At 48.1% G+C, this 25,884-nt stretch overlaps 1 protein-coding gene and 1 long non-coding RNA gene across 7 annotated transcripts in view; one reads left to right on the top strand and one right to left on the bottom strand.

The window, feature by feature from the left end:
- The window catches only part of LOC138844426 (uncharacterized), a 58,192-nt gene that overhangs the window by 11,876 nt on the left and 20,432 nt on the right, over nt 1-25,884 (top strand). The gene's annotated exons all lie outside the window — the stretch shown is intronic.
- The window catches only part of RFX4 (regulatory factor X4), a 164,954-nt gene continuing 139,169 nt past the window's right edge, over nt 100-25,884 (bottom strand). For 3 of the 5 annotated variants that reach the window (XM_008257109.5, XM_051846592.3, XM_008257108.4), the window contains 4 exons: nt 25,103-25,264; nt 11,837-11,999; nt 10,508-10,646; nt 100-1,670 (listed from right to left, as the gene is read on the bottom strand). In XM_008257109.5, the coding sequence (XP_008255331.1) occupies nt 1,398-1,670; nt 10,508-10,646; nt 11,837-11,999; nt 25,103-25,264 (737 nt within the window). In that variant the 3' untranslated portion in view covers nt 100-1,397. The remainder of the gene's footprint in view (nt 1,671-10,507; nt 10,647-11,836; nt 12,000-25,102; nt 25,265-25,884) is intronic. The other 2 variants (XM_002711426.5, XM_089307583.1) reach the window with 1 other exon arrangement.

The raw sequence follows: 25,884 nt of genomic DNA, 5'->3' as shown, positions 1-25,884 counted from the left end.
TGCTATTTGTATTGCATGTGCATACACACACACACACACACACACACGAGGTCATATCAGATGCAAAATGAAAAGGAAGAAAGCAGGTCATTTCAATACTTTTTATTTGAGTGTGAAACCATTCATATGTTGCGCAACTGTACAGATAAAACTATTTCCATTTTAGCTGTAGACATGATTATCACACAGAGTGGTGTGATCAAAGATTTTATTTACAGAACAATTGCTAAAACATCCGATGTCATATTTCCATTTATTTCTTACCCATAGGGTAATAGGTCCACCATAATTGCTTGGTGCATTTTATAATACAGAAAGAAAACCTATGTTAATCTCTAACAAACCTCACAAATTGCTACAAATCTGACGGAAAAATGCCTACGAAAAAAATTTCCAAAAGTACAATACATTTTTATTTCCACACATACACAGAATAGTATAGGCTCAAAGGCACAGCTCTGAATTTTATCAAAGTGTCGGGAAATCATAGTCTTATGAAGGAACCATGAAAGTGATTTTCACACTTGCTGCCAGGTAAGTTAAAAGTTTGGTCCATCCAGTTTCACAAAGTTAACACAGTAGAACTGAGTGTGATACTCAACACCATAAATCCACATTCTCACAGAATTCAAAAAGTCCCTCTCCTGCCTTATGCTGACACTAGCCATTGTGCAAACTTAGGACAAATCCTTATCTGTAGAAGAACCGGTCCCCTACAAACCTCAGTCAACTTAAGGCAATACAGAACAGGCCTCTTCCTTCCCTCCAGACACTGCTCACATTCCAAGACAATGCAGGTACTGTGACAGACACCCGGAGGACAGGGAATCCAGAGTTTCCAGACACCTCCCTTTAGCCCTGGAGCTCCAGGAAGTAGCGATGCTACCAACAGGAAGCAGGGAGGCATAAAACATGTCTGAGGACTGCTCATCGTATGATAAGATGACAGACAGATGGCAAGGCGAATGCTCTTGCATGTGCCCATCCAAGAACACAACCAGATTCCATTTCCAGTATCCATCCTTCAAGACTAAAGAGCTTTTGTCAACAGAAAATAAGTAGCTTACTGGGAGTGGCTGCCAACACAACACAAAGCAAAGTCATGGAACAGAGGGAAAAGGCACAGATTGGCCTGCCCGAGATAGTGCTCTATAGAAACAGTCTGGCTTGGCTACAGGAACCCAATCCCACTGACTTTTAGTAAGTCCTGTTTCTGAACTAAATTTTATTTATCCCACATTGAATCCCATCCTCACATTCATTAGGAAAATGGACACTTAGAAACAGCCCATGAGTTATGATGTATAGAGATAAAAGTCTTCTGGGGAGTGGGTATTGGGTTTATTATTATTATTAATTATTATTAATATTAAATATGGATTTTCCTATAATAGCAGTCATTTAGCCCATCCTGTGGAGGCCTCTCCGTTGATGTAAGCAAAGCCAGGAAAGTGTTGCATGTGCTCGTACTCAGAATTCCTGCGCGTGGTCAGGGGTGTGTACATGTCATTAGAGTTTCCATACCTCGTGGAATGCACAGACGGGCTTGTGTAGCACGTGTTGGCTGTGGGCACTTCTGGCCATCGGGGAGTGACTGGGGTAGGATGCAGTCTGGGAGTACTGCTCATCAAACAAGGTTCCATCCGGGAAGTGGGGCTATTGAAAGGGTACTTGTCGAGGGAAAGAAATTCCATAAAGTTAAAATTAGCTTGAGGTTGCATTTATACAGTAACAGTCATGTTTACAGTTCAAGTTAGATTTCCTAAGATGCTATTAATGAGAGTTAATAGAAAGTAATCAGTGAACTTCAGCAAGATTGAACCTGGGTAAAGGGAAGTCACCGTCAGCAAGAGAAATGCAAGAGTCAGGCTAGTATTCACTCAGACAGGAACATGGTCCTTGTTCTCCTAACCTGGACAATTTTGAGAAATCAGAAGCAAAGGGAAGAACAGCCTCAGTGGGTAGACACGAGTATGTGTGCTCTGTGTGTGTGTGTGTGTGTGCACGTGTGCATGCTAGCAACAGCATGTCCAGATAAATATGGATGTATGGATGTACGAGTTTTATCATTAGCTATGGAGATGTGATAGGTCCCGCTCCATTAACCAAACACGACAATACTGCCAAGTAAAACACAATGATATTATTAAAAATAGCATTTTACAGCTGAATTCAATTATGAACTGCAGCCCAAAAGCAGGCTGTTGAAGAGGAAGCAAGTCAACAGCTTCAAAGATTATTATTAGTGCTTATCATTAGAGAGTATCTTTCTTTTGGGTTCACATTCCCTGAAGTCCTGGAAGATACACTGGTAGGGAATGTAAATTACTGGGCTTGGGGAGAACGTGGAGGAAGGAGTCAAGATAAGCCCGTTGCGAGGGGAGAGGGAGGGAGGGGCTTTTGTGGAGGTCAGAAGAACAGGTGTTAGTAGCTGCAAGAAGAGGGGAAGCCGTTCTAGAAAGGATTCTGAGTAGAAGTGCCTCTGAAGTGCTGCTTCTTTGACATTCTTTCCTGTTTCCAAGACAGCTATGCAAATAAGCCCCTTGTAATAGGATCACAGGGAAGGAAGGGGGGATGCTTTAAACCCCCCTTGAGAGCCCCCACTTTGCAGAGCAGTTAGCACAAAGATCTCCTTGCTGTGCTGAGAGCCACCCCAACAAGAACGGGAGCCAATCAACAAAGATGGCCAAGGCAGCAAGGAGGAGACCGGGGTGTGTGTGTGTGAATGTACGGATTCTTCTGCTTCCCATCTGTCTTCCTGACAGTTGGAGAGTGGAGCCCCAAGGGATTAAGTGGGAGGCTGCCTCCTGCGAGGGAGACAGACAGGCTGAAGCCTAGACAGCAGGGAGAAGGGCTTCTGACAACAATGGCTGCTCCCTGGAGCCCGTGTGGCCAGAGGGAGCTGCTCTGCCTCTTCTGAGTGGGAGCCCAAGGCGAAGCCGGGCAAGGCTGTGGGGCCTGAAGCAAATGAAGAGAACCGGCTCTTCGGAGGTCAAGAGAGAGAGACTCAAACCCTGGCAGTGAGCTGGTTTCTCCCCTGCACGGGACAACATGCCTCACAGAGCCCTGCGCAGCCACTTCACAGCCACTGGAACCGGGAGGAAAGGGGGAGGGTGGAGGTGATGTCTGGGACCTCAAGGGCGAAGGCGCCAAGTGCTGTTGCCAAGGCGACTGCGGACAGCACACCCAAGGCTTCCCTCATCCCAAACCAGATCAGAAGCAGGGCTGGGCACCCCTGGCTTGCCGTGTGTGTGGCAGCGATGGCAGGCCCTCAGGCCTGACTGGTGGCGTTCGAGCCTAGGACCCCTTCTAAATCCAAAGAGACTGCCCTGCCCGAGAAAACAAATCCCAGGTGTATTAAACAGACCACATTAGGAAACAGCATTACAAAACAGGCCTTTCGTTACTCCCACTCCTGACTTCTCCTAAGTGAGCTCCCTGGGCACCCGGCCCCTCCCCGGGGGTATCCTCCCTAGCGTAGAGGCGTCCTCAGGCCCTGCAGCATTGCCAAGCTGGTGCCCCTTGGGGCGAACTTTGTCCTCCCCGCCCCCTCTGCCTAGAACCCTCCTCTATCCCTTCACCCCCATCTCCTGGCACACTTGCCTTTTTGTCATTCTTTGGATCTCAGCTCACTTTTCTGGACATTCCTATCTCAAGAAATAACACCCTACCTTCTGTCTCTCGGGTCAGGGACCCACCGTCCTGCTGGGCAGCTGACTTTTCCACTGGCTATGTCCATACCCTCCTGGTGGGGCTTTGTCGTGTTCACCACTGCCACACTCCCAGCACCTGCTGTCTGCCTGGCACCTAGCAGGTGCAGAATAATATTCAGTCACTGAACTTCGGGACGCTACCCCCAGAAAGAACGCCAGGGATCGTGCAGTCTGACCCTGGGTTGCAGATGGGAAAATTAGGACCCCAGGAGGTGAAACGTCCTGTCCGTAGTCACACAGCAAGCCAGCGAAAGCCTAAAACCCAGCCCTGGTCTGATGCGTGCTGTCGGACCAGGCTGCCCCGTCACTCAGCAATCACACAAGAGGAGCAGAGAGCTTCAGAGCCAGCCCATGAAGCTTTAATCTGTCAATCTTCACTAAGCTCCCGCCTACTCTAAGGAGCAGCCCCCAGGGGTCTCAGAATTCTGAGCCCGCCTCCGTGGGCTGGTTCTGCTTTGGCTTGTGTAGGTAAAATGTCACAGGATGGACTGGTAATGCCTTCCCAGAGAACCCAAGAGAGTGTGGCTTTTGTGCCTAGTGAAGGACCCTCAACGCAGCTGTGCCCAGAGGTTGTGTCATAGACTCAAAAGAGTAATTGCCTGGAAATGAGATGGGCTCAAAATATCTCCAATGTGACAATAAAATGCTGTTACCACAGAAGCCGGCATGGAAAGTTCTGTCCTGTTAGGTCAGCTAATTGCAAATGAGTCAGTGACTCGTTTTCCCCGTGGTGAAGAGACCATTGAAAGGCGACATGGCCACAGCGCCGCTGCGCTGGCCTGCTGACTAGCGCAAGCAATGGGGCTTCTATTGAGTCTGGGGGGAGTGGCACCCGCCTCACCTTTCACACTTTACATCCGGTGGCACGCAGGGTCCCAAAGCAGGCTGGGCACAAACCCTGGGGTCTGGAGCGCCTGCCCTGACCGGAATAAAGGCGCTTTTTGTTGAGGGCTCGTGACAGGAAGTTACCGCTCTCTGGGGCAAATCACATCACTGTTGCTACTGATTTCAGAATGGCGCTAAGTCCCCGGTTAGGGCTTTATGAGAAGGCTTAGGTGAGGAGTAAGTGTGTGCACACGGTGTCTGTGTGTGCACGGTCACAGGTTCCCTCAACAGCTGCGGCGTAAGTCCATCTCAGCTGGAACCAACTCTCGGCCTATTTGGAGCCGTCTTAGGAAGTTCTATTTTGAGAAATGCCTCCCCACACCACGGCTGACTTTCCTGCCCCAGGAGAGGGAAGAATGAGTGCTTTATCCCTGACCCTGACCGAGCGGGCTGCCACTTGAGACAGGGGTGAGAGGTGGCCCAGTCAGGAGCACAAACTGTTTGCCTATGAAAGGCGGCTCTGACCGCACCCAAGCGAGGCCTGGCCGGGCTGGAAGAGAACGCAGCTCCCCCCAGCTCTTTGTCAGGCTGGCCACATCTGCTGAGCTGTTAGGGCCAGAATTGGACCTGGGAGACATTTAAAGCCACCACGTACTAATGTTTCAGCATATGATAGCTGTTCTTCACGTTCTTCTTCTGAGAATCATGGGACCGTGGTCCCCTAGGGACAGGAACAGCCTCTGTGACTCACTCACACCGGTCCTACCTCTTGTTTTACAGATGGCAGAATTGAGGTGGAGAGGGGAAAAGACCAGCTTGAGGTCAAAGAGCAACTTAGCACCAGAGTAAGGATCCATGGATCCATCCATCCGTTCATTTCATCTCATTGAGCACCCACTATAGGCCAAGCTCTGCACTGGGCCCTGGGACATAACAATGAGAAACATGGGACCTGGTCCTTGCCCTCACAGAGCTGGTGCAGTGAGACAGACAGGTAGTGATTATGATATTACACAAAATATGATGCTATTCTAACTCTGGTGTTATAAAAGATGATAATAATATATGCAGAAGTAGTGCTCACTACTGTCCAAGTCCTGCTTCTAACCTTTATCAACTCACTCAACCCTCACAATAACCCTGTGACGCAGGCAGTATAATTATCCCCATTTTGCAGCTGGAGGAAGTTGAGGTAGAGCGCTAAACAGAGGCAGAACTGAGATTTGAATCCAAGAGGCCTGGCTGGGCAGTCAGAGGTCTCAGCACTATGGCTGACATTTTTTCTTCTCTGTGGTCCAGGGTGCTCTAAGTGGAATGACCCAAGTAAGCACCCGAGCACCCAACGGCCCTGGGCTGGTATGGGCCAGGCTGCGAGAGGTGGTGACGGGCCGACAGGGCTGGGCCTTGGCCATGCAGACGAGATGTAAGGGTCGGGCTTCTCATCTCCCCTCGGTAGTCTAGCCACAGAGTTCCCGGTTGGTCACATGGCTTTGGAGTCCAGGTCCCAGGGCACAGTACTGGCTGCTGCCAGGGACGGGGCTCAGAAATGTGTGTGGCTGTACGCTGGCTGTCTGGGTGAGCATGGGAATGGGAAACCCGAGGAGGGTCAGGTGATACCATCCCTTGTTCCCTTCCTTTGATGTGAAAAAGTACAGCATAATTTCCAAAAAAAAAAAAAAAAAAAAGGTGAATTATGAAATCATTCAAATGTTACACTGACACCTCACTCGTCTGGACTTCCCAGATCAGAAGGTAAGATAATTCAGGCAGGGCTGGGATGCTTCCTTTTGTGTTACCCAAGAAGAAAGCATGTGTTGTGTAACTTAAGTATTAGAGGGCTTAAAAATTCATAAGTTCATAGAGAACTCACATTATCTGTTAGTTCCATTTTCTACCAACTTGTTGAATCTCCCTCATAGTATAAACAAGGAGAGACACATTCTATTTCAAAAAAAATAATCACTTAAAGCTCTTTTGAGCATATCCATGCTGGGAAGCCGGGAATTACTGCACATGACAGATGTACATGTCAGATCTTTAGGGCAGACCTAATGGGCATATATGTGCAGAAGACAGTTTCAGCTACTCCTTTGCTGGTGACTAATTGCATTTCTTTAACCAAATTGTATAATGGCAATTTTTCTTCAATTCAGATTGGCCTTTTTTTCCAGTGAGTCTAATATAGTAAAGTGTGATATTCAGTTAGCATGGGGGCAGCTTGACCGCTGTTCTGGAAGGCTCAAACTAATTAGCCCTGTGGTGGATTTCCCTCTGTATGCTCAACCTTAAACCAAAGAACCAACAGAGGGAAGAAAGAAAGAAGGTCACTTGGGTGTGTGTGTCTTCTCTTTGGCAACTTGAAATTGACTGAGAACAGTCGCAGGAACCTCTGGAGTTTATCTTCCACCCTTCCTAGCACAGTAGTACCCAGTGCCACTGGCTTGGGCTGGGGTTGAGAGCTGGAGATGTTGCATTTGAGTCTGCTTTGTCGTTTACTGAATGCATGAGCTGGTGCACATGGCCTTCTGAGGCTGTCTCCTCATCTTTAATAGCTGGAGAGAAATGCCCTCTTCCCAAGGGTGTCGTGAGAATTACATGAACCCACGCATTTGAAAGGCCTAAAACGGACCTTGATGCAAACATGTTAATGAAAAACAAAGCAACAGTACATTTTTAGCATCGAGCTCACCTATCAACCTGCGTAGAGCTGTGATATGACATGTTTCTCCTCACTGTACACATGGAGACTAAGGCGTGAAACATCAAGTGTGTGTGTGTGTGTATGTGTGTGTATGTGTGTGTTAGGGTAAGGGTGTCAGAGGCCCCTGTTTGAAGGCCATAGGCTATGCGCAGGAGAGAGGCAGGCCAAGGACCCCGTGGCCTCTCCCACCTCATCTGGATTTCAAGGGTTCCCTCCTGGGCTTTCACTTAGTCCTTGGGCCTCTCATACTTTTTTTTTTTTTTAATTTACTTACTTATTTTGAAATTTAGAGATACAGAGAGGGAGAGTAGGAGGGAAAGAAAGAAGGTGAGAAGAGGGGAAGGAGGGGGAAGAAGGGAGGGAGAGGGGAGAGAGAGGGGGAGATGGAGAGGGAGGGAGGGAGAAAGAGAGAGAGAGAGAAGGAGGCAGGGAGAGAGGGAGGGAGGAAGGGAGAGAGGGAGAGAGGGAGGGAGGCAGGGAGAGAGGGAGAGAGGGAGGCCCTTCATATTAAATGCTAATGTCCCAGTTGTGGGTGTTGTGGCTTCCAGAGTGGATGGGGCCGACCTATCTTTGTTCTCCAGAGACTGCCAGGGCCTTCAGGAGAACTTGGCTTTTTGTGGCAATGGCTTTAAAAATATCTGCCCAGAAAACCAGCTCCCGGGCCGGCGCCGTGGCTCAATAGGTTAATCCTCCACCTTGCGGCGCCGGCACACCGGGTTCTAGTCCCGGTCGGGGCGCCGGATTCTGTCCCGGTTGCCCCTCTTCCAGGCCAGCTCTCTGCTATGGCCAGGGAGTGCAGTGGAGGATGGCCCAGGTGCTTGGGCCCTGCACCCCATGGGAGACCAGGAAAAGCACCTGGATCCTGGCTCCTGCCATCGGATCAGCGCGGTGCGCCGGCTGCAGCGGCGGCCATTGGAGGGTGAACCAACGGCAAAAGGAAGACCTTTCTCTCTGTCTCTCTCTCTCACTGTCCACTCTGCCTGTCAAAAAAAAAAAAAAAAAAAAAAAAAAAAAAGAAAACCAGCTCCCGAAGTCTCCTGAGCTGGGCTGAGGGAGTGAGAAAAGCGGGGTGCTAATGCAGGCGCCACGGTTTGGTGCCGGTGCCGCCCACTGGAGCACAAGCTCTCCAAAGCCCACTCCCTTCTCTCTCCTCCCATCTGTGTCCCCAGAGGCAGGAGCGGTGCTCGCACACGGAGGCACCCAGCAACCACTGGAGGAATGAGTGAATGAATGAATGAGTGAGTGAACCAGCGGCAGCGTGGAGTGTGCTGCGGGTGAGCCAGGCTGCAGCCCCACCTCCAGGTCATTCAGCCGAGCTCAGCGAGGGGACAGACTCTGCTCCCTAGGGAGGCAGTAGCTGAGGAGCTGGCATCTCGGGGTGACGCAGTTGGAGACCTCTAATGAATGCCCCAGGTGATGATTTAGTGGAATCAACCTCTTGGCTTGTCTGGGGACGTAACCATTCCCCTTGGGAATGCGGATGGAAATCAAAACAGACGCCTGTTTGCCCTGAGTGCCCGTGTGTTGTGGATACATTCTCCTCCGTGCCCTCCCTCGGAGTCAAGTCTGTGTGCTGACAGCTGATGTAACTGTGGCCTGCCCTCTCTCCTAGGCTCCTGTGACTCTGCTGTGGGGCAGAGCCCCTTGCCTCCACCAGTACCCCTTTCTGGTCCATCCTAGTGTGTGTATTGTCGGGGAGGGGTTGCGAGGCATGAACACTGACTTTCCTTAGGCATAGCTTTTATCTTGCCAATCCCTGGCTCAGAAACCCGTTGTGGTTTCCTGTGCCCGCCGAACAGAGTGAGCGTACGGGGCACACCACACTGCCATTCACACCAGCACTGCCTCCCACGCGCTCATCTGCTCAGTAAACACATGGCGAGTGCCTACATCTGAAAGTCGACCCAGGGTGGTGCCTTTGGGCCTGGATGGGAGTCTCACTGCCTGGATTCAACTCCTTGAGCTGCTGTCCTGAGTCCCCCTTCTTCCACCAGGGTTAGCTAGAGCTGTGGCAAGTGTCTGGAGGACAGTTCGGCACACCCAAGGTTTGGGGAAAGTTAGTTGTTCTTGATGATGGGTGCTATGGCCCGAGGGTGGTAGACTTAATCTTTGCCTTCAGCGGTCTCCTGTGGGGCTCAGACAGAATCATTGATGATGGACAGAGGGTCAGGTGCTCGTGAGAGAGGAAGCCCAGAGAGTGGCACCCAGTAAGGTCCTAGAGGAAGCAAGGAGGTACAAAGACAAGTGCGGAAGAGCCTGGGGAAGACTCCAGCCAGAAGGAATGGCATCTCAGAGGCGTGTGGGACCTCAGTACGCGCAGGGCAACTGCATGGCGGCTGGCATTGCTGGGGCAAAAGAGGACTTGGTGGGTAGACCAGAAAGGTAAGGAGTCTTGCGAGACATGCTAAGGAATTGAACTTGACCCTGAAAGCAAAGATACGCTAAAAAGGGAGAGTGTCATGGTCAGATATTTCTTTTCCCCAAAAGACTCTCCCAGCTGCAGTCTAGAGGGTAGACCAGAGATGGGCAAGCTTTAGAGACAGGGAGACCACCAGGAAGGCTCCTGTCATCACCTAGGTTAGAAACGCTGGAAGCCTGAGCTGAGGCTGCGGTGACACTTAGGGTACAGGATTGAGTGGAACTGGGGACAAGTTGTGTTTGCAGCCAGTGCACGGGAGAGCATCTAAGAAGTAGACTGCCCGGCACTGGTCTTCCAGGTGCCATCACCATTTCCCTCAGCACAGGCCACAAGGTGGCCAATGTAGTGTGTTAGACATGCGATCGGAGAGTGATGGAGAAGGGGTGCACTTCAGAAGGTCTGTTCTGGCTAAGATTAGGTATGTGGGTGAAAAGAAGCAGGCCTGGGGCACTAGGGGACCAGTCAGAATGATGCCGTCGCACTTGGTCACCACAGGTCTCCAGGATGGTCTGCACCAGGAGCATGGTGACGCAAGAGGAGACCAAAGGCCCAGCGTGGGGTGGCTGACTGAGCAAGGGCAGCAGGACACGTGGCTGATGGGATCCCGACATTGGAGAGGTCAAAGAGGGGGCAGAACCAACGAGCACTCAGGTGCAGAGAAGGTGGACCCTGGACGCTGGCTGAGCACCCACTGCAGGGCGGAAATGATGCTTGTGGACTGTCCTCTCCCGAGGGACACACAGGTGGCACACATAGTGTACAGAAAGTACTTCATAGTTGTGTCACGTTAGCCCAGGCTTGGCCCAAGCACACGAAGGCCTGGGCAAGCCAACAGGAGCACCGACTCACCTGTGCAGAGCTCCGGTGGTAAGGGGAGTAGTGGAGTGGCCCGGAGATGGCTGTGTCATGAGGGAGGGCTGGATACTGGCTCTGCATCGGATGCGGATGCTGGTTGCCATAGCTCCCGTAGTTGTAGCTTCCTGTGTATCTAAAATGCATCAAGCACATTGAAGCGTGTGACTAAGAGCAGGCAGAACAAATCCATTTGATACCTTCAGAAATCCATCTCCTCTCTTTTTGTTCCTTTTTTTCCCCCTTTGTTCTATCTTTTTCTTCTTCTTTTTGGTTCTTAGCATCTCCACTTTGTGGCCCTGTTGTGCGAAGTTTGAAACCCCAGGTGGATGTTCCTTCTCCCTCAGCTCACCTCCGGCCTGCCTCCCTCACCACTCAGCAAGCACTCAGGGAGTGAAGTCTGGCCCTGAGCAAAACATAATTAACGGTGGAAACTTCTCCTCGTGTTGTGCTAAAAAGTCCCATGCTATGTCCTAAAGCCAAACAGGAAAAACAGAAGAAATTACTTTGGGATTTCTCTTGTTGCGTTACTCAGGCCTCTGCTTCCCCGGCCTGTGTTTCTGTAAGCTGTCTCCTGGAGAAAGCACTGTACTGTGGTCCACCAGGTGTGAGAGACCCCGGTTCAAGGCCAGGCTCCCCACTTTCTAGTAGGGAGACCCTGTCCTTGGCTGCTCATCTGTAAAAACACTACACACAGTTACACTGACGATCCTGTATGGGAAGACACCCTGTGCCACGCAGCCCTGTGTCCCCATGGGCCATTGACATCACTGTGGGCCTTAGAACATCTTTACGGCAAAGAGGCTGACATATGACCGCCTGACCACCTGTGCTGCCTTTCCTGCCCAATCAGAAAGCTCTGTCAAACTCTTTTCTCAGAGTCCATTCTAAATGTGTGGGGAAAAAAGTCTTCCCAAAGTCCCCCAGAGGCTATAACAGGTGTCCTGCTGAGCCCTCAGGGGCACTGGAACCTATGGAGAAATACACTCACATCCAGGGCTGCGTCCCCACTCAGGATCACTGCCCGGCTGCTCCGGGCTGGCTGCCTGCGTGGAAGGGACCCGAGAGACCCTCCCCCGGCTCCTCCCACCGCTGGTGTGTTGGAACAAGGCCTGTGAGCCGCCGCAGCTCAGACTCCCGCCCCATGGTAGTGTCTGTTTATAACGTGGTGTTTTCTCAGATCCCTGCTCCTTAGACACTGTAAGGTCAGTGTCTTTTGATGAAGGCAAAAAGCCACTAATTCAGGTAGCATGTTGGAATGGAGCCACAGTCCACTCATCACTGTGACAGCGCTATACAGAGTTGAAAGCGGGGATGGGCACCTACCCGTGCTCCTCCCTGTGGGGATACACTGGTATCCTGTGTGTGACCGAGGACGAAGGCACGTGGGTGCTCCTCATACAGGGCAGCTGCTGGGGGTTTTCAGCTGGGGACCCAGCCGCCGTCGTCACCGTGTATGTCAGAGACCACGTGTAGGACTGCATTGCTCCTGCAGAGACAAAGGAAGATGTGTGGGTTCTTCGCACAGTTCTTCCTTAGAACACTTTAATGGTTTCCCATCACTCTTAGCTAACGGCCAAAATCTTTACAAAGGGTGTGCATCTGCCTCTTACTGACCTCGCCAGAAGTGTCCCTGCCTTGGTTCTATCTGATCTAGACACAGTATCTTTCTTTTTCTCCAGACGACCATCATTTGCAGCACCACAGGGCCTGTGTACGTGCTGTTTCTGCTGTCTGGACTCCTCACTCTTCATTTAGTACCCACTCATTCTGTGTATCTCAAGTGTCCTAACCTCAGACGAGGTCAGCTACCCCCCACCCCCCACCGCGGGCCACCTTCAAGGCACTACTGCAGTTTCTCATCTTGTCCCTGTGAGTGAATGGGATCTGATTAACGGCTGTGCCCCACCAGACTGTAACCTCCATGAGGATAGGGGCCTTGTGTCTTTTGTTCACCATTAGATGCCCAGCGCTTAGTTTCAAAAAGAAGAAAAAGGAAAGGATAAGAAGGAAGAGAGGAATGGAAGGAAGGAGGGAGGGGGGCAAAAGAAGGAGGGGCAGTGTAGTCCCAGCAGGCACCGCAAATTAACTTTTCACCACTCAACTCAACAGGTGTTAAGGATCCAACAAATTGCTTTAAGCAACATAAGTAGATTATTGGGTTCTGCCTGCCCAGGTCTTTTTGAAGATTATTAGACAGTGACCTGGACGGTGACCTATCCCATACATATTATTAATTCCATTTATTTCCTTTTAATTGGATACCTCGAAACTTCTAGGGTTTGGGGGGGGGGGGACTGGCAAGATTAAAAGCCCTGAAAATGCTTAGAATTTTAATGGTTTGAATTTTTAAAAAAGATAATTTAAGACATTGCTAGTGGCAATAATAAACTCATCAGACAGCTTCTGATAACATTGTTAAATATGTTAACATAGTGGAAATAATTAAGCCCATTTTAGAAGGCAGAGGAACTAGGATTCAACAACCTCTTTTAGGCACTTGGAAAACTCAAGAATTGGTGAGGGGAGACTATTGATAAAGTTCAGCAAAAGAGAAAACTTGCTCCTTCTATTCTGTATTTTCTACAGCAGACCATTTCTATCTTAAAATTCCCTTCCTCAGGGAAGAAATTTTTGAATTCCAACCATTCCATCCCATGGACTTGGAAAATAGCTCAGGAGAGTAGCTGTCTTGGTGTGGAATAGCAATAGGAGGCAGAGTTGCTGGATCAGCACTGAACCCAATTATGCAAAAGAGACTCAGTGAATACCCTTCCAGGAATGTGACAATGGAATCCTATTTTAAATACATTGGTATATTATTGAAAGAACCCTGTGGTGAGCCCTCTGTTTATTGGAGAATCTTTTGGAATGCAAATAATGTCCTTTTGAACATGAAGTGACAAAGATTCATCCCAAGAGCTTGAAAGGAGACACCATTTATTGAGCATCTAATATATGCCAGGCACCTTGTGAAGTGTTTTACAGACAACCTTAGGAGTAACGTTATCCCCAGTTCATAGAGCAGGAAACTGAGGGTTTATTGCATAGTAATTCTAGGGAGTCGGTACATGTAGGAATACAGAAGATCCAAGAAGATAATAAGAAAGTGGGAATGAAAGAGAACAAAATTGGAGGCAGAAAGTGCAATCGGGAATGAGCAAAAACGGATACCCTACAGGTCCAAATTCTTCCCATCAGCGAGCCTTAGGGTTAGCTCTGAGTTGTCTAGGAGCCAATGCTGAAGGAAAACCTGACCAGTGAGGTGCATAAGCTAGTGATTTGTTCAGGAGAATATTGTCCTTGGGATTCTGACCAAACAGGAATTTCTCTCAGATGCCCTCATAAGGAGGCAAAGTGAACTATTCAACAATGTCCTCAACAACACCCTCATAGTGGACTCTTAGGACTGTTCTGTATGTCAGCACCAAGTACAGGCTAATAGCATCACAGAGAAATCTAGTTCCCAGGCAACTTTGAATGTTATACAGCTTGCCCAGGTCCCAGATTGAGTGGGCAGATGGCCCAACAGGGCTCTGAACCCAGGTCTACCACCCATTTTCAACCCTGTCTACCACAGTGTCCCTCAGCTCTGGGTACTGGTTCTGCCATGAAATTGGCAATCTGAGAGAGCCTCTCAAACTTTTTGAGCAATGTCTCATCATTTGTGAAACAGAGACAATGCCAACAATAGCTTCAGGACTGCTGTGTGAGGATTAACTGAGATAATGCATGCCAAAGAGCCGGACCCATGCCAGGCTGTTACCGATATTCAAGCATGCTTCTTTATGAATCTGGGCATGCTTATGTGAAACCTTTACATAAGAATCTTCCCATTCCAGATCTTAGGGAAGAAGGACAAGTTTCCTGGGTCAGACTCTATTACCAAGAACAGAAACCTGTGAAGAGCAATCATAATTTTACCACTTACAATAAACTTATAAACACACTTTTCTTCCAGATCTCTAGTGTTCTGATTTAGCAGTATGCTTCGCCCATCTGCATTATATTCTTCCTCTGTCTTTGGCAGGCTAAATGTGGTGGCCATCATTGCTAAGAACTACAAGAACACCGAAGGAAAACCCCCAAAGGTATCACATCCCAGGTGACTAGATTACGTGAGACTGCCCTCCTCTCTGTTTTAAACTTCATGTGAAATTAAATTACTGTTAGGATTTTTCAAAATGCCCTTCCTATTACAACACACTAATACGTGGTGGGATTAGGATGATTTTAAAATTCGCTCTTTGTTTTGCTTATCTGTATTTTTCTGTAGTGAATTGTGTATTGCTTCTGTAAAAAGGCAAACATTTATGAAATGGATTGAACAAATTTTGCAGTAGGAAATGGAACTGGAGAGGGGTGAAGAGTTTGGGAGAATAATGAGCCAGCCACAACAAGCAAGGAATTAACCCCTCAAGCCCGCCTCGGACCTTGGGGGTGCACAGCACGGTCAGTGGATATTCAAAGCAGCCAAGGAAGCCAGAGGGATTTTTTTTTTCCAGGCAGTAGGGAGACCTCCTGATAACAGCCATCACCTGCAAGAATGCCGCAGGGCCAACTGTTCCTTATTAATCTCTGTGTCCCCAACAGAGGCTCTGCCAAATAGTAGGTGTGCAGTAAATTTTTGTTCCATTGAATTTGTTGTGGAAGGAGTCAATGCTGCCTGAAGTACACGTTATCAAACAAAAAGCGAGTGGAACTCTTGGGAAAATGGGCTCCTGTGGTCTGGGGAACAAAACCTCTAAATGGCCGTGTGCCAGCAATCTAACGGGTCCACTCAGGCAGGCTTAAGCAGATTAACACCTACTGGCTTGGGTGAGAAACTCTTTTTGCCTGGGGCGCAGGAAAGAACACCCCTTGCATTCCCTTTCCTACTGGTGGGACCTCCAGTGAGAAGTGCTACTGCTGTCCCTTCTTTTCCAGGGAAACCAACAGAAGAAGATCTGTGCTGCTAGCAGTTAGCGCTTAATTTTCAAGACGGCCCTGACACTTTGTATTTATTGGCGGAACAGTAACAAATCTTCCCTATTTGTCTAATTCCCACACCTTTTTCTCTTAGTCTCTGTCCCTCCCCCTCATTCTCACATCCGTGTTTCTTTCGAGGTTGAGAGCAGTGGTGGAAGCCCCTGATCTTTGAGAATCCTGTAAAGACCCCGAAGGAGGCAGTTTGGACCACTTTCTATTGCAGCTGTCAGAGGGGGGCATTATCCCTTCCCAGCCCACACGAAACCTTCTTCCTTGAGCTTTTCATTTTGATTTGTTTGGGAAGGGGTTTTAAACATAGGATAGGGTGTAATCAGTCGTGATTTGCTGAATAAATGAATGAGTCTCCAATGTAAACCAGTCCTCATGCTAGTTTTTTTCATACACGGACTCATTCAATCTTCCCAGTAACTGTTACCTTCTTTTGCAGGTGGGAAAATTGAGGTCCAATAAGTTAAAAGTCTTGCCAAGGTACATGGCAGACTTGGGACTTGAATGCAGATCTGCCCAACTCCAAAGTCTTTCCACAATGTTGCTTCCCAGTGTGCAATGTGCATTTCACTCCTGGGAATCTTGTTAAAATGCAGATTCCCCGGGGGCACATGTTTGGCACAGTAGTTAAGTCCCTACTTGGGATGCTTGCATACTGTATCAGAGTGTCTGGTTCGAATCCCAGCTCCTTCACTTCTGATCCAGCTTCCTGCTAATGCACACCCTGAGAGGCAGCAGACGATGTCTTGAGTCTTTGGTTCTTGCTGTCTAAGTGGGAGACTTGCATGGAGTTCCGGGCTCCAGATTCAGTCTGGTCTAATCCTGGTAGTTCTGGGCATTTGGGGAGAAAACCAGCAGATGGAAGATCTATTTTGATTTCTTTCTTTATCTCTCTCTCTCTCTCTCTCTCTCTAATTCTGTCTTCCTTTCAAATAAAGTAAAAATAAATCTTTTATTTTTAAAACAGATTCTGATTTAGTAGGTTGGGAGTGGGACATTTTAAAAAATTTTTTGTTTATTTTATTTGAGAGGTAGAGTTACAGATAGTGAGAGGGAGAGACAGAGAGAGATCTTCTTCCGTTGTTGGTTCACTTCCCATTGGCTACAATGGTCGGTGCTGGGCCGATCCGAAGCCAGGAGCCAGGAGCTTCTTCCAGGTCTCCCACATGGGTGCAGGGGCCCAAGCACTTGGGCCATCTTCTACTGCTTTCCCAGGTCATAGAAGAGAGCTGGATTGGAAGTGGAGCAGCCGGGACTAGAACTGGCACCCATATGCGATGCTGGTGCTGCAGGCAGAGGATTACCTACTGTGCCACAGTGCTAGGCCCATGGAGTGGGACATTTCTAACAGGCTTCTAAATGATGAGAATTCTGCGGGTCCCCAGACCACACTTAAGTAGCAAAACTCTGTAATATACTATTTCCTTGAAAGGCTGTTTGACTGCTGACTGCTGGTTTAATTCTGTATGGAAGATTTCTCTCTTTGTCTCTCCATCTCTCTATGTTAAGTCTTTCAAATAAATAAATAATTTTTTGTAAAAAAACTACCACTTAAATTAAAAAAAAAATCTTTTTAAAAAACTTGGGAGGCAGAGGGCTGGCTAGATAGAGAAAACTCCCATCGTCTGGTTCACTCCCCAAATGCCCACAGTGGCCCAGTGGGGCTTAAGCTTAGAGCTGGGGCCACAATGCAGCTTTCCCACATGGGTGGCAGGGACCCAATTACTTGGGCCATCCACCTGCTACCTCCTCCCAGGATGCACATTTAGCAAGGAGGTAGAAGCAGAAGCAGAGCCAGGCACTCCAACAAGGGATGTGGAATCCTAATCACTAGGCCACACGCTAACCCTGCTTTGCTGCTTCTGTACCCCCAAGACACGGCACCGATCATACACAAAATACACACTTGGTCAATGGAGAAAGCAGCAGTCCAACACCGAGATGAGACATCATAGAGGGAAGTCAAAGTGTGGCTCAATCCTGGTTGATTTTCCCTAACACAGTTCCTTTAAAGAAAAGGAAGCAGCAAGAATGGGAGTGGGGTGTGGGGGTGGGGTGGGGTGGGGGATCAACGGTGGTGACAACCCCAAGCATCTGCAAATGACTCATCTGGGGCTCGGTGGCAGGGCTGGTGTCCACCACATCCCACTCAGCTGAGCTGCCCTTGGAATCACCGGGCTTTTGTTAGCTTGCAAAGACTGAGGGGTCAGTTTTCTGTGGGACATCCCCAACAGATGTGGAGAAATCGCAGCTGGCAGGCCAGATGTTCTCCCATTAAGGGAGAGTTACTATGAGGAGTTCGCCTTTATTTCATCAGGCCTCCCTACTATCTCAAGTGATTTAATTTGCTGGTTTTGTGTTGCAGGGAACCCATGGTGGGAAGTTGAAAACATGAGTTTAATAGTTAACTTTTATTGTCATTGCTAAAGGAGGGAATACTTAAAATGACATCGTAAATGAGGTTTGAGAACCCTTCAACCTTTCCGGTGGCCAGCTCTGACAGAGTGGGGGCTCAACATCTTGCTTGGAATGACAGTGAAGAATTGCAGCCCAGTGTCATGTTAAATGGACTGATCAGTTTTGGCACCACCTGCCACACTCCTGAAGAGGAGAAGAGCCAGTTTTCCTTAAAGTCAAGGTTTTGGAACTTTGCCAGGCCATGAGGGAGGTGGCAAGCCCACAGAACTGGTGAGAGGGCTTGCTTCTGCCTGGTGGAAATCTGTTGAAGTGGAATCCTTTAACTAGTCCCTTATCCTGGCATTCCAGAAACTAACAAAGGCAATCAACAATGGCCATACATCAAGTTAAATTTTAGGTACCTCTTCTTTTCCTTTTCTTTCCCTTTCTTCCTCTTCTTTAAAAACAGTAACTACAGGCTTAAGAAAATATATTTATAAATACTGGTTAGTATGGACATGGACCTAGACACAGATCTGAATAAACAGAGTGGCTATTTTCCTAGTGAGTCATAACTCATTATCTGTACTACCTTGTATTCCCTTGTCCCTGCATCAAAGGATGCCAAAAGGTTATGTGCAATGAATTAATTTTTTGCTCTGTGCTCACCAAGCAGACGTGATACTGTTCTCTTTCTCTTAGCTGAAAAATAGGGAAGTGTCCATCATGCAGAGTGAGACACTGACTTGTTGAAGAGTCACAGGTACCTGGCTGGCCTTGACTCTCAACAAGTCAACCCGGAAAATACATCAAATGCTCACTGATATTTAGAGTACACTGGAAACCCAACTGAATAACTACATCACATGAGAGTCCACTTAAGGTTTTAATAAAATTTTTAAGCTATCATAACAGGTTTTTTTGTCTAATTTTCCCTCACCTTTTAAAAAATATCTTGCTTTCTAGTATGAGTCCTTTAAAAAAATTGGTTTTCCTGTTTTTATTGTAAACTAATTCAGAAACTTTTTAGAAAATAGATGGGATATAAATCAAGGAGAAATTTAAAAATAGAAATAAAATTAACTGTGCTTAAAAACCATGTGATGAGGTTTTTTTTTAAGATGAAATATGACAAGGAGATGGCATTGTGGCATAGCAGATAAAGCTGCTACCTGTGGTGCTGGCATCCCATATGGGCACCAGTTCATGTTCCAGCTGTTCCACTTCCTATCTTGCTCTCTGCTAATGGCCTGGGAAAGCAGCAGAGGATGGCCCTAGTACTTGGGCCCCCACCACCCATGTGGGAGACCCAGATGAAGTTCCTGGCTTCTGGCTTCTGGTTTCAGCATGGCCCAACCCTAGCTGTTACAGCCATTTGGGGAGGAGTGAACCAGTGGATGGAAGAGCTCTGTCTCTCCCTCTCTGCACTCTTTCAAATAAATAAATAAATCTTGAAAAAAAAAAAAAAAGAAGAAAAAGAAGAAACATGACAAATGCTTAAGATTTACATAACCAAGACCAGCACTATGGCATAGTAGGCTAAGCCTCCGCCCATAGCACCAGCATCCCATATGGGCGCTGGTTCATGTACCAGCTGCTGCTCTTCTGATCCAGCTCTCTGCTATGGCCTGGGGAAGCAGTAGCAGATGGCCCAAGTGCTTGGGCTCCTGCACTTGCATGGGAGACCCGGAAGAAGCTCCTGGCTCCAGGCTCCTGGCTTTGGATCAGCCCAGCTCTGGCTATTGAGGCCATTTGGGGAGTGAACCAGCAGATGGAAGATCTTTCCCTCTGTCTCTCCCTCTCTCTCTCTGTAACTCTACCTCTCAAATAAATAAATAAAATCTTTTTAAAAAAAGATTTACATAACCATTTTCCAATTTACAAGACTATTTAAAGAATGTTGCATAAACTCCCAAATTTAAGGAGCCTGTCATAATAAATATCCTAATATTTAGGTGCATATTGTGGATAAATCATATGTGCTTTATAATACTTGTGTAAAGCCACACATATTGTTAGGAAATTATGTTTCTGTTTCCTCTACAACTGGGACTCACATTGCGTGCCAAGGTCCAGTCTCATTTAGCAATGGAGCATTTCAAAAGTGGCACTTGAGAAAGCTGTTAGACACAGTTGTATATAGGACGACATTTTTAATGCCCCCTAGAGATGTCTGAGAACAAAGCTGGAATGTGCCAAAATCTTCAAAGCTTACAAGCATCTGAAGAGAACCTGTTTCACATTTGTATTTCTAAGAAGCTTTTATGACTCTTGAACGCATTGCACAGAAATCTCTGAGCACATTTATGATATTCTTGCGGCCTTGACCATCACACCCGCATCACACCGCTCGAGGCCCTCCAGCTGATACAGAGCCAGGCAGACTTATAGCTGGGTAAGAATCATGAGGTGACCCTAGAAATCTTCCCTCCCCTCTCCTCCCACCCCCTCGTCCCCTTACAGTCTCCCGGCAGGTCTTGTCGCCACATTGTGGGAAATGTTTCACTCATGCTGTCTCAGCTGCGTGATGCAGACATGTTTTCTTTGCGTTATGTCCCTGCTTGCTTCAGAAGTAAGGGCGTTAACACGGGCAGACACGTGTGTGTCTCCCTGGTGGTGACGGCGATATACGGGCAGGATTATTTGGGTCAATGGTGCCTGGCCCTTAACACCTTTGCTCCTTTCCGAGGGACGCAGGAAGGAGACTGGTGGGGGGGGGGGGGGGATAGAGTAGGATGGTTGCTCGGTGATTCCAATCTTGGACAAACCACTGAGCGACTGAAGAGCTGCGAACCGAGCTTGGATCCCTTCCTCTTTCATTCTCAGTGAACAAAGTAGCTCTGCCCTGTGCAGCTCCTGCTCCCGTGCCTTCTAAGCAGGAACTACTTGTACAACAGCCCACTGTGGAGAGCGAGTGGGAGGGGGAGCGTCTGACCACATTCTTCCTCCTCAAAGGAGAAAACCAAATACGATTTCAGGTGCATCTGCGACAGCGAGGCCGCACTCAGCCTCAGTTTCCACATTAGACGAGGACTCTCGAGCTGTGCACTCGGAGTGCGATCAAATCGCCACCTAATGCCGTGCCCTGGCCGAACCCGGCTTTTCAGTCCTTTGAAGAAGCCGATCTCCTTAGCAGTCCCTGATGGACACTGAATTTGTTGGTGACTTTCTGCCCCTGGAAAAGTTTAGAGCAGGCACCCTACGGCACTCAAGCATCCACTGATTCCCTCCTTGACTAGCTGAGGATCTGGAGAGAGAGGAAACTTTTGGGAGAAAGAATTCATCAAACGACTCTGGGGTGTGTACACTTGAAGATGCCTGAAGATAACTCTCTGCTAGTCTCCAGGCCTGTAAGTTAGCTACTTCCTCCACCTGGGACACCGTCTTGCCATTCTTCAGCCCTCCCGTGCCTTTCACATACAGGCCGGAGGGTCCCTTGCGCTCTCACAACACCAGGCTCCCGACCAGCACTACCTGTAATGGCCGATTCAGTCATCAGAAGCCTGACCTCCAGACATGGACGCCCGGGGGGCAGGCACACAGATGATCTCGTTCCCCACTGTGTCGCTGGCTACGCGGAAGCTACCTGAGAAATATGTCTGGGCGGGCTGTGTGCATGAGTGGTAAAAGACAACATCCTGAATGGGGCAGTCTGACACTATTTATTTGGCCCAATGAAGATCATCTAGTTCTGTCTGTTCTGAGAACAGTCCTATTCTAAGTAAAAGTAGGATGTAAGTAAGCCCAGCGAGGATGAGAAGGAATTCATCAGGGAGCGGATGCAGATAGTTGGCGGAGGAGCAATGGTGTGTGAGAAGCAATCTGGAAAATGAGAGCTGTTTAAAGCCGAGGGTTCTTCAGCTCAGCACTTCGAGGAGGCATGGACTTTACCGAAATAAGCCTACTAGGCAGTGTGGAAGGACAGACGAGGACCTGGAGCAGGTCACCGGCTTGAACGTCACTGTGGACGTCCTTGGGTGAGGAAGGCCTGAGCCATGTGGCATGAATGGGAAGGGAAGGAATGGATCAGTCGAGATTTGTCCCAGAACAGCTGGCCTTGGGAGGCATGACAGGCAATGCCAACTCCTGTCCCCTGTCCCCTAGCCAGCCACACACCATATTCCACATTTCCTAACCTCCTTTGCAGTTCTATGAGCCATGTGCCTGAGACCTCACTGAATATTAATCGAAGTGGTGTGTGCCACTTCTAGGCCAGGACTTTGAAGGGAGTGGGGTTTCCGGCTCTGTGCCTTCTTTCCACCTCTGGGAGCTGGTTGCAGGCATGACAAAGCCCCCAAGGCGGTGGTCCTCAAACTAGTGAGCATCAAGGTGACCAGGAGGCTCGCTGAACTGCTGGCTGGGCCCCACCCCTAGAGTCTCCGATTCCAGAGGTCTGCAGCAGAACCTGAGATCGGCATTTCTCCTAAGTTCCCAGGAGATGCTGATACTGCTGGTGTGTGGACCACACTTTGGAGTATGGTGGAGCCCAGTACGGAACGAGTTTGTTCTTCTAGATGGCTGCATTACAGAGGGCCTGCCTGGAGACTGCATATACTGATGGAACTATTTTCAAACATGAAATAGATATCTATTGTGTTAGTCCCGTCTGTTTGGAACTTTTTCTCTTACAGCAGCTTAGCCTACCCTGAAGAGTACAGGAGTTGAGAGAGAAGAAAGATTTGAGGCTGACTCCCATATTTGGTGCCAAGGTTACGGGAGGGTAACAGAACAGGTTTGGGTAGAAAGATAATGAATTAATTACCATAGCTTTACCAAGTACTGTACTCCACAAACACTGGAGTCTATGGGTCCTTCCTGATACCTCCAGCCAGGCAGAATCTCCTCCTGTGGGATTAATTTATTCTTCACTTCCTGCACATGCTACCTTCTGCCTCCATTAGTTGTCTTTGTACTTCTCCTTATCTCTACGTTGGCTTGGTAGTAAGACCTTGGCACATTAATCTGTGTAATTCTCCTAGCACCGAGCATAGGACTTGGCACACAGAAAGTCCTTATATACACACTGACATGTATGTACACATATATGCACATGCCTGTATGCATGTATGTCTATATGCATGTATCTCCAGGATTGTGGATTCAAGGTTTTCAATGCATTTTTTCTTTGTACTTTTTAAACACTCTGTTTCAGATGTTGAACATACTGTTGCTATTGAGAAGTCCCCTATCTGATTCTCTCCCTTTTGGAGGTTATCTGTTTCCTTTTGGGGGCTAATATGATTTCTTTTCTCTCTGATTTTCTTCAGAGGACTTAGAAGTGAGTGTTTCTTTTTCCACTTGTATAGCACAGTATTCAATGAGAGCCTTCAACCTCAGAAGTCTTCTCTTCTTCCCATTCTGTGAAACTGTCAACCATGATTTCTGTACTTCCTCTAAGACATTTATTCATTAATATTGGAATTTCTGGATTATCAGCTCTTTATCCTAGCATTGCTTTTGTATGTAACTTTTCTGTATCTCTTTGCATCACATCATCACAGAATTCCTCACTCATGCTTTTGGTTCACTAATTCTCTCTGTTGGATCTAATTTTCCATTTAACCTCTCCATTGAAAATTTTATTTCAATAATTATGTATTTCCTTTTAAAGCACTTTACTTCAGGGGCCAGCGTTGTGGTGCAACAGGTTAACCTGTGGCCTGTGACACCAGCATCCCATACTGGAATGCCAGTTCAAATCTAACTGCTCCTCTTCCGATCCAGATCCCTGCTAATGCACCTGGGAAGGCAGCAAAGTGGGCCCCCGAACCCACATGGGAGACCTGGCTGGAGTTTTGGGTTCCTTGCTTTGACCTTGCCCAGACCTGGCTGTTCAGGCATTTGAGGAGTGAACCAACACATGGAAAATTATCTTTTACTCTTTCTCCCTTTCTCTCTGTCACTCTACCTTTCAAATAAAAAAAAAAAAAAAAAAAAAAAACCTCTTTGAAAAAGCAATTCACTTCCAAAGTAATGTGAAGTCCTGAGTATGATTTCTTCTTTTTAGTCCCCATCTTAACAGTTCTGTTCAGGTTGTCCATGCTTTCACTGTTTTGAATATAAACTCTGCCTCTTCTTAAGCTTATTGGCCCTCTTTCATGGGACTGGGCTCTGACGGATGCTCTGGTGATTTTTATGGTGATAAAATATATGTAACAACATTTACCATGTAATCAGTCTTAACCGTACAGCTCTTAGCATTACATACATTTATATTGCTGTACACCAGCACCACCATCTTCCCCAACTGAGACTGCATAACCACTAAACGCCAGCTCCACATTCCCCGCCTCGCTGGCCCCCAACAACCAGCCCCCTTCTACTCTCGCTCTTTACAGATTTGACTGTCCTAGAGACTGCATGTAAGTGACATCATATAACATTTGTCCGTTTGCGTCTGGTTTTTCTTCACTTAGCATAATGCTTTCAAGGTTCATCCATGGTGTAGCCTGTGTCAGAATTCAAGTCCTTTTAAGGCTGAATAATATTCTGGTGGATTTATATATAGATCAGATCAGATTTTTAAATCTGTTCATCCATCAATGGACGCTTGCGTTATTTCCATCTTTGGCTATTGCAAATAACGCTGTTAATTATGGATTTACCTTTTGGTTTTTATAAACAATGCTGTTGTGAACATTGCTTCATAAATATCTGTTCAGGTCTCTGCTTTCAGTTATTCTGGGCTTAGGTAATTCTTGGTTGTGACTTCATCCTATGAGGATTCTGGGCTTGTCTTGGGCTATGTGAGCCTCTCATCAGAGCAGCCTCAGGGTAGCATCAGCCTCACAGCCACGAGCAGGACAGCCCTCGCTTGCCTCACCACCAGCTCTGTCCAGAGCTCTGCCTCATTCACGCTGCCATGGCTTAGCATATGGCTTCTTGTCTGCCCTCTTCCAGAGATGCCACTCAGCTTTTGGTTCCTAGGGAGTTTCCTTTCTTGTGTTCGAGAGTGGCTATGTATTAATTTATGTGTTTGAGTGATTTTAGCAGCTTGGTTTTGGGGGTAGAGATTTTACCATGTGCTTGACCTGTCAAAACAGCAGTGAACAGGGTATATCCCAATGAGCAGATAAGTACCTGCAAGTTATCCGCCAATCCAGGAAGACACCAGGCTTGGGCATTGGATTTTAGAGATCGGAAAGAAGACTGCTTTCCCAGAAAGCCCTTGCTTGAGATCAGCTCCCCATCCAAAGCTTTTGAAGGACTTTTTGTTACCTGTAGTGCTGAGCCCAGTGTACTCAGGGGATGGATTGCTGACAGGGGAGGAAGGAGGCGGCACTTCCACAGATGTGGCAGATTTTGCTGGAGAAAACGACGGCACCGGTGAAGGGGTTGGCGGGGTGGCCTCCGTCAAGATGATTTCTTCTCGGACCTCCGCTACGAATAGAGAGAGGGCGAGTTCTTAGAGCCAGATGTCAAGATAGGTTGTCCTTGAGGAACTTGAAAAACTGAAATATTTATTCTCATTTGGGTCATGTCTCTCTCTTCTGCTTAAAACTCTTTGATAGCCGGCGCCGCGGCTCACTAGGCTAATCCTCCGCCTAGCGGCGCCGGCACACCGGGTTCTAGTCCCGGTCGGGGCGCCGGATTCTGTCCCGGTTGCCCCTCTTCCAGGCCAGCTCTCTGCTGTGGCCAGGGAGTGCAGTGGAGGATGGCCCAGGTGCTTGGGCCCTGCACCCCATGGGAGACCAGGAAAAGCACCTGGCTCCTGGCTCCTGCCATCGGATCAGCGCGGTGCGCCGGCCGCAGCGCGCCGGCCGCGGCGGCCATTGGAGGGTGAACCAACGGCAAAGGAAGACCTTTCTCTCTGTCTCTCTCTCTCACTGTCCACTCTGCCTGTCAAAAAAAAAACAAAAAAAAAAAAAAAAAAAAAAAAAAAAACTCTTTGATGGTGTCCCCTCACCGTCATGCCCCTCGGGGTAATTCCCATACACAGATGCCCACTCTAGAAAGGACAATACTGGCTTCATGTCACTTGGACCCATTTCCTATTCCTG

This window comes from Oryctolagus cuniculus, chromosome 11 (assembly GCF_051225735.1).
Source record: "Oryctolagus cuniculus isolate XC-2025 breed Fujian yellow rabbit chromosome 11, ASM5122573v1, whole genome shotgun sequence".
In the NCBI taxonomy this organism is placed as follows: domain Eukaryota; kingdom Metazoa; phylum Chordata; class Mammalia; order Lagomorpha; family Leporidae; genus Oryctolagus; species Oryctolagus cuniculus.
Note: the sequence above shows the minus strand (reverse complement) of the source record. Positions and strands in the feature narration are given on the sequence as shown.